Here is a 9,036-nt window from a genome sequence, read left to right as displayed (position 1 = left end):
TTTGCTTTCTCTTTGTCTTTATTACTTTATTTATCTCTCTTACTTTTCAACACAATTTTTCAATATTTTTGCCTAAAAGTTTTGTATCAACTTAGTTGAGACGGAGGGACTAGTTTTGTTTTAATGCTATTTTATTTTATTTTGAAGGCAATATATGACAGTTGTTAGAAGCCAACATTTCGGCTGTCTCATGAAGACTGCATTTTAAGATGAGGAGAGCTGAAAAAGTACACTCGCATCTCGATACCGAGTAATGGAAATTTCAGAAATTCAAATAGGAATACTGATTTTTCAGCTTTACTTCTACGATGATACCAAAAGCCAGTACTTAATCTGTGTATCTATTTTAATTTACATTTTAATCTATCTTAACATCATCGTTTTTTGAGAACTTAAATCCAAATACAGGAAGTTAACTGGAGATGAAATAAAAATTGAAAAATGAATACCAAAGCTATGCACTCCGATCCACAAAAGAGTGTAGAAAAGAAATGAAACAAGTTTTAAGAAAAAAATATGTAAAAGCATTTCAAATATGGATAAATAAGTAGTATAAAGATAAAGATTTGTCGACTCACTAAAATGAAAAAATATATGGTGAACTTTTATGTGAGCATTGAGTGTGAATGATAACAATATAATACTATATCTTAAAATAAAAACAACACATTCTTAATGCACTGACAAATTCTCCTACTATGATAATAAAGTTACTCCCGAAAGGAGCATCTTTTTTAATTCGAAATGTTTCTCGTCTCAAAATAAGAAAAAGTACATCCATAAATTAAATAAAACAAAAATCTCTATAACAAATGTATTTGGTATAATTAATAAAGTAGGCTAAGTCTAAGGCACAGCACAAGAGCTCCAAGTACTCTCTGGGGCCTACACATACATGTGTGAAACCAGTGGACCAAAACTGGTTCCTACTTCCTACAACTTCATGCCTTCAACTAAGAAACTTCAAGAATTCATACACAAATTACATTAATCACAATGTCATTATTATAATTATACAACTACTGATGAAGAATGGAATCAAGATTCAAGAATCCTAGTTCGGTGTAGTTCAGCCTCGTATTAAGAACAATTAGCAAAGTTTCTGAGCCGTTCAAAGTAACTGTAGACGTAAGAGATCCAAGCTACCTTTTGCTAGCCTCTCGCAATATAATAGCGCTACAAAATTCTGGAAATCTACGCGAACAGATCTCCCAGGAGATGAACCTTTTATTCGTCTGAGATCTTCAAACTAGTAGCTGAGCTCGTTCGCAAAAGTAATGTATCGTAGATTTCTTTTGCGGATGGGCGATCAACAGGGTTCTTTTCAGTACACTGATGGAAGAGTTGTGAGAGAAATCTGAGGGTTTCAGGCTCGGTCTCAAGCTCCTCGTCAGATTGAGCCAATGCATCTAGTTCGTCTGTCAGTTTGGGTCGCTCTCCCGCCTGCATAGAATATGGAGTATGTTTCAAGTAGCTCAAACCAAATAACTAGCAGTATTCAGCTAAAATACAGTAAAACTTGAATAATTAAAGTCAAACAATAAAATGATAACACATAAGTATTGTCACATTCTAAAGTGAAATGCAAATATTGTAGAAGGAGGGGGGGGGGGGGGGCAGTGTACCTGCAGAAGATTATGAATTTCGTTTTCTGGCAATCCACTATAAGGGACTTGTAATGTCAATAATTCCAGAAGCAGACAACCAAAAGACCAAATATCCACTTCCTGTGCACATAAACACACTTTGTCAAACATAATGCAACAAAAGAATCTGCTGAAGCTGGTGATGCTTGATAAGAAATTCACTCAACTTTTGATTATCAAACTTACCAATCCATACATGCTTTGCGTAAGAATTGCACCATACACCTCAGGGGCCATCCACCTAGGAGTCCCAACACAAATATTGGGAGGAGGTATCCCCAAGTGTGCGATGCAGCACATATGCAAGTACGAATGAAGGGGGACTGCCTGATCAAAATCACATATCTTCACTGTAGGCGTGCCATCCTGCTTCTTCTTCTCAAGGTCTATCAAAATGTTCTCACTCTTTATGTCACGATGGATTATGTTTTTATCATGTATTTCTGTCAGTGCAAACGCTACATCTCTTGCAACAGTCAGTACCAAGTCCAAAGCAACATATTTCTCACCGTCGCTTGACAGTTTCTCCACGTAGCCCTGTCAAGTTGAAACACAATTGCAGATTAGACACCAACAATCTATGAAGCAAACAAGACCAGACAAAGAATCATTGAACATTAATTCACCCTTAAGGAGCCTCCTTCTATGTTCTCCATCAATATAGCAGACTTTAATGTACGACCACTGCAGTTTCCATCAGCAGTCATAGACCAGTTGGATGATATCTGATGACCATAGAGTTCTACAATGCAGGAATGCTTTAAGACACTCAATATTCGAACTTCCCCTAAGCAGGATAGCTCAAAGTTCCGCACTTCATCAGCAGAAGCCCCACATACATCAATTGTTCTTACCTGCATATTGCATGACAAGAGTTTAAAACAGCAAACATACACCATGCCAATACAGTTATGAATATTGATGTGTAAACTATTTTCAGGGCCATAATTTACTGAAAGATGATAACAGCATTTTTCCCAAGTCAATGACTTAGTACAAGGACAAGTAGTTATAAGAACAAACACGGGCCATACCTTTACTGCAGCCTCCAATGATCCAATATTACAGCGCATTATGGATGTGGATTCCAGTTTCCCTATCTCATCACACATAGATAGAGAAGGGAATGGAAAGTTAGAAATGGTATCATTGTCAACCACTGCATTGACCCGGCTTAAGGGTATATACCTAAAAAAACCATATACATTCAAAATTCAGTAACTATACTTAAGAACAGTTCACATTACTCTACAGATCATATTCAAGGCTCTGAGAATGCAGAGACAGGCTTAACCAAGCATGCACTCAACAAAACATGTTCCAAGTACAAGCTTCAGTCGGTTAGTATTAATTCGAGCTTACGTTGCTGAAAACATTCAGCTCATGGGCTTATCAAGCTCAATCAACAAATATTCACATTTTTTTCTTCAAAAAAATACAAATATATATACTCTACTCTCTGCCCTACTATTAGTGGCCGATACAACTCAGGCGCGTAAATTAAGAAAGTTGTGTTTTGTGAATAAAGTGAAAGGATCCACTAAAGTTGACTAACTTCTTTTGTAAAAAGTATCCTTTTTTGGACAGGATAAGTGGGCAAGCCTAATAAAGTCTACTGTATACATACCACTTATAGCAGGATGGAGAGGGTATTATTTTCTTAAAACTACGATGTTAATAAGATCACCAATATGCATATAACTACTAGAGCTTAAAATATTTAGTTAACAATCAAACCAATAGCTAATGCATTTTACATCTAACCATGAGCATATGTTAACGAGCATGCATTTGAGCTAACAAGCCAAGTGATGGACAAGCTTAAGCTTGACTCCTTTATGTTAACAAGTCTTGTTAAATGAGCTTTTATCAAATGAGATTATAGTAGCTTGACTCAGTTGCAATCCTACAATCTGTTGAATTCATAATTGGTTGAATTAATCTTCCAACTCCCTCCACATCTACATTGAATGCAATGTCTAATTTCCACCAAAATACTATCATTAATAACTACAGTGAAAGAAATGCTAACCTGCAAAAATATTCGGGGTCACATTCTTCCCTGATGTCAAGAGGATGACATGCATCAACTATCATGCGGACCAATGTCTCGCCTTTCTTTATAATGACTACATTCCAGGCATGCGGCGAAAAGTCCAAGTAACCCCTCACTAGTTCACAAGGGATTTGAGGCTCCATGCGGTCACATAAATACTACAGAGTATAGAAACAACTTTTCAGATTGTTTATGCTGAAGCACTAGTCGAAGACAAAAAAGATAAATAACTAAATACAAGGTGTACCTTCATCAGCAAGGCTCTATGCCTACAAACACCAAACTGCAGACCCCCAATAGGAACTATAACAGAACCACATCTTTCTTTTATACAGTGAAGAGATCTCTCACAGATATCAAGGAAAATAGACTCTTCTATATTGTCCACTCTTTGCTTATTGGCTTTATTAGTGTCAAAACTGATCCCAGTTGCACAAGTACAAGCAAAGGGTTTACCACAGTTTGCACCAGAAGCAGATTTACGTGCCCTCTGGACAATAGCACTTTTATCACTTCCTCCAAAATGATCCGATACAAAAAGTGCAAGCAACGATGCAGTCTGCAAAGTATCGGTTGCCGAATCTCTTAGCTCACTTATAGAATCTTTTATACGTCTAAACCGACAAACCAAGGCTTGGGCACACAAAAGAACGGCATCTAACTTCTCATCCATTTCCCTGATAAGAAACACATAACCTTTTAGGTATATATCTTTTGTAAGGTCCCTTGGATAATAAGTCAGACAGGGAGCCTCCTTGATTTAAAAAAAGCACATTAAGTATTTACTAAATAGAATATCATATAAACACTTACCGGTCAAGAAGAATCACTTCCCGCGAGTTAACACAAGTATTTTTCTCATAACTTGGCAGTGCCAAAAAGGGCCGGTCTCGTCCTGCATCATAAAATCCATCAGGTAGGCGATCTCTTGCTCCACAAAATGATATTTTACTATATTGGCACGACAAATAATAGGGGTCACTAGTTGGTTTTCTGTATTTGGAGGGCTTGGGATTATCAAGATCTTTCTCTGAATGCCTTTTGCACTTAAATGCACAATTAGATGCCTCAGAAGATGAAACTTCATCCTGCACCTCAATAGTATCAGAAACAAAACCCAAACTTGCACTAGACAGAGAACTGACAGAATCAGTTGCCGAACATGAGCAGCCATCCATAGGCCTTTTATCAGTTGTGACCTCCTCATTCACCGTAGTGGTAGTTGATTCATGTGTGTCCCCTGCAGGAAATATATCTTTGGGATTCAGCTCTGTATCTACAACAGTAGATGAACCTTCTGATAGGTCAGCATTACTACGCTCAACAACTCTGCAAGTGGTGCATTTTTCCAAAGAGCTTCGGCTCATAACATCACCCTTCCACTTCCTGCAGTTATTCAATCGCTCCTGGCGAGCTTTTGTTTGCAAATGATATCGACGTTTCCATCCTTTAGCCCTTCGTGCAGCTAAACTACGATGATTAGGAGACAATCCACTCAAATTAATGGACTGCACGTCAGCAGAGCCTGCATCATGTCAATATAGTAAACATTACTAGGGTCAAAATTACACCAGAACACATGCATGTTGTTGTGAAAGAGGTATCATGCTGTGTCTGTATATGTGCATGCATCTCAGTGTGTGTGAGAGAAAGAGAAAGGCCTATGTACAAGGACAATTATCAGTCTCCAATGTCACCTTCATACACATCCATCTCAGCAGATTCATCTAGATCCCCGTAGTTGCCCCCCAAATTGCAACATATCCATGACGGTACCCGACAATCACCAAGTTGATTATGCTTCAACATCATAATAAAGACATAAACTTTACATCAGGTTTACATGACAAAGTAACATAACATGTAAGAGGTCATAGGTCAATTTCTATTAGTTGGAATTATCATATTTCCATACCTGAAGATTCAGAGATTGAAGATTATTCATAGACTCCAGTTCTAAACACTCTATGGAAGTTAATCGGTTACTCGATAAGTCCAAGCTCTCCAGACTTTGAAGATTGGAAAATCCCAAAGGCAGCTCAACTAATTTATTGTTTGTCACTTTCAAAGACACCAACGAGTTCAGTAAAGTAATTTCATCTGGTAAATTCCTCATCTTGTTAAATGAAAGATTCAAGTATTCTAAATTACTGAGGCAGCCTATTTCTGGAGGTAGATATCTGCAAGGAAAAAAAAAGACAATTGTCAAATCATAACTCACCCCCATTATACCACCCAAGACAGACTCAACTGCACAATTTCCATTCTATCTCCAATCGACTACTAGTTCATTTCCAACGACCATTAGTTCGGTTAAAAAAATAATGGCAACCATTTATACGTATTTAGATTATTAAAGAGTATTTCAAAGATAAATTACAGAAAAGTCGAGACAATATATAAGTTTTCTCAAGATCACATCACACAGGAACCTGACAGATACAACAATGTCCATAAAAAAAGTAATTCCATACTAGAAAGAATATCACAGTATATGTCTATGCCACATCATTGTGTGCTTCAGAATGTCTCAACACACAACACATTTTGATGTTCACCGCATTTTCTAATTATTGTTATTAGAAACCTTAAACCTTTACAGTACTGGTTTGTGCAATCTACAAATTATCATAGGGTACATGAAACTCAAGAAATTTCAGATTTCCCAGATGCATCATACTAAGCAGAACATAAAATATGCACACAAAAGAATCAAGGATCATCAGAAGAATATCAAGGAGAGGAGAACAACGAGGATATAGCCATATAGGTAAATAAGCTACAAGATTTACCTAAATACAACCAGACAAGGGATTCCTTACACTTTAGATGACTTAGGGCCCGCAAGGTACGAAGCTGAAAGAGACTTTATACCCAAAATTCAACTAAAGGAAAACTACAAACAAACTCTTGGAGATGCGGCGAAAGGAGATGAAAGCAAGAAATACCACTCTTAATCAATAGCAACCGTATCAACCATCAGGAAGAGTTTCAACCATATTATCGCTTTTTTCAGCATCTTTCAAGTAAACAAGCAAGGGATGGGCGCACTAGCGCGAAAGCCGATGCACATTAGCACGTTTTCTTGCTCACTCCTCAGAATTTGATGTGTACACATAAAGATATCACTAGTATGAAGAACAAAAGGTGAAGAAGTAGTAGTATTTTGCTAGGAGTTGAGCATATCTCCAAGAAGGCTTGAGGTTAATGATTTTTCTATGTGAGTCAGTAATCCCTTAGAAGATAGTATCATTTCCAGCCAATAAAGTGCAGCTAGAATGGCAGGTCATTCTTCTTCCGAAAAACACACAAATATGCACTCTATGTTGAAGTATAATAAACACAGACTACTAGCTAATAAAAAAGAATCCCTCTAACACCTAATGTAAATCAAACTAGATATAAAAAGACAGCTGGTAACATATCTCCGCAATTGAGCGATATCATACAAAAAACAAAAATACACATAACAGATGCAACAACATAAAGATTCAACATTTTCGCTACCTTATGGAGAAATGACATACGGAGAGCTTCGTCAAGCGCTTAAGCCCGGCAATCTCGCGCAAAATGGGGAAAGCAGAAGGCCTTGGGGGCACTCTACTGAGTTCCAGCTCTTTCAAATTCCCCAGTTCACTTAACTCCAACCCACTAACTCCCGGCTCCGTCACCTTCACTTGCAAGCATTGAAGCTCAACCAGATTCCTGAACTCCTCAGGAAACAAGTTCAATTCATTCGCGAAAAACTTGAGAGTTTTTAAACCCTTAAGCCTCCCAACATCTCTGGGAAGCAAATTCAACTCATTCTTATACATAAAAAGCTCATCCACTGTGCTTTCGTCGCCACTAACAAGCGGAAAATCGAGAGTTTTTCCAGATACATCAATGACGGAGCTCAAATTGGAAGGTTTTGCGGCACGATTTTCCACCGACGCCTCCGACTTCCCTGTCCTCGCCGTATTTTCCTGATTCTTGGCGCTGGAAGCCTCGATTTTCTCCAATTCCTTAATCTGCATTGCTTGTTGCTCTTCAAATATACACTAAGGACGCATAAGCTACAAAAGATAGCAGAACTTATTGGGACTTGTTCGACAGAAATGAAATGAATTGAAGAGAGAATCGACTTGGACAGGGAAAGGGAAATGCGACGATTGAGTGACTGAGATCACTACAGAATCAAGCGGGAAGTAGAAAATTGTGAATTTGTGGGATGGAGAAGAAGAGGGGGGGAGAGAGAAAACCCTAGAATCTAGAGAGGTGGTCGGTGAGAAGTGGGGAAAATGCAATAGTGAATTTATATGGGGCTGCTTTAACTGAAACTTGCACAATTTATGCACATTAATTGTATTTCGAATTTCGAATACGGCATTAAATTGTAATTTCATTTTCGTTGAATTTGGTCAATTCTGTGATCTTTTAAATTTGAATATATATAATGGCAAATTTTCAAATTGTTACAATTATGTTAAAATCAAAATTAATATGACAAAACAATATAGTTTTACTTATATAACAATATAGTAATTAATTGATGTATATGGTTAATGAGTCGTCAATAGCTTTCCATAAATGAAAATGCTCATATTTTTATGGGATAAACGAAAATAAAATGCACATATTTTTATGAGACGAAACCAATTTACTAATTAAAAGTGAAAAATACAAAAAGATATACTAGTATTTCATTTATCTCATGCTATTCGCACTTATCTTTTTGAATCCTAATTTTAGGATTAATTAAATTAATATTTCAAGTATAATGAAAAAATACTACTAACTTACCTATAATATCTTCGTTAAATAGCTCGATTCTTATTTAAAATAGAACTAGTGCAAATAATTTTGGAATATACTGAAAAAGAAAAGTACGAATAGCATGAGACAAATATAGTACTAGTATATTTAATTGTGAGTGTCAAAAAATTTTCATACGGGTGAAATGGTTATATATAAAGAAAAAATCATCATAAGTTTTAATACTTATATAGTATTTGGTTATTTAAAATATATTTTCTTACAATATCTACTAGTACTTGTTTCTATTTTATGGATATAATATCAAATTAAAAATAAAAGAACGTTTTAAAAGTTGAACTCAACAGCCATAGTTAGGTCATGCGTTTAACCCAACCCCCTGCATTTTAAAATATATTTTAGTTTTTAGTTTCTTGGAGAGAATAACAAAGATATTATTATTATTATTATTATTATTATTATTATTATTATTATTATTATTATTATTATTATTATTATTATTATTCAATACACAAAATGGATTGTGTTTGTGTATGAAAAAATCCATCAAGAAAAGAAGATACCATAAAAAATTAGCAT

General features: G+C 36.1%; 1 protein-coding gene across 1 annotated transcript; it reads right to left on the bottom strand.

Annotated features, from left to right (window-relative positions):
* Positions 1–762: 762 nt before the first annotated feature.
* LOC121784187 lies at positions 763–7,990 on the bottom strand. Its single transcript, XM_042182358.1, has 11 exons — positions 7,210–7,990; positions 5,618–5,882; positions 5,400–5,502; positions 4,516–5,227; positions 3,950–4,379; positions 3,679–3,860; positions 2,681–2,834; positions 2,273–2,500; positions 1,833–2,183; positions 1,626–1,727; positions 763–1,443 (listed from the first exon to the last, which is right to left on the bottom strand). Exons 1-11 carry the CDS (start codon positions 7,716–7,718, stop codon positions 1,228–1,230), a joined length of 3,252 nt encoding a protein of 1,083 aa, XP_042038292.1. The 5' UTR covers positions 7,719–7,990; the 3' UTR covers positions 763–1,227.
* Positions 7,991–9,036: the final 1,046 nt, after the last annotated feature.

The sequence above is a fragment of the Salvia splendens genome, chromosome 2 (assembly GCF_004379255.2).
Source record: "Salvia splendens isolate huo1 chromosome 2, SspV2, whole genome shotgun sequence".
NCBI lineage: Eukaryota > Viridiplantae > Streptophyta > Magnoliopsida > Lamiales > Lamiaceae > Salvia > Salvia splendens.
Note: the sequence above shows the minus strand (reverse complement) of the source record. Positions and strands in the feature narration are given on the sequence as shown.

What these genes read in the sequence shown, in the direction of transcription:
- LOC121784187 (XM_042182358.1), bottom strand. Translation starts at nt 7,718, where the DNA reads ATGCAGATTAAGGAATTGGAGAAAATCGAGGCTTCCAGCGCCAAGAAT. An exon ending in CATTGGAGGCTGCAGTAAAG is followed by an intron (nt 2,501 to 2,680) that starts GTATGGCCCGTG and finishes TGCAATATGCAG; the next exon opens with GTAAGAACAATTGATGTATG. An exon ending in AAATTCATAATCTTCTGCAG is followed by an intron (nt 1,444 to 1,625) that starts GTACACTGCCCC and finishes TATTCTATGCAG; the next exon opens with GCGGGAGAGCGACCCAAACT.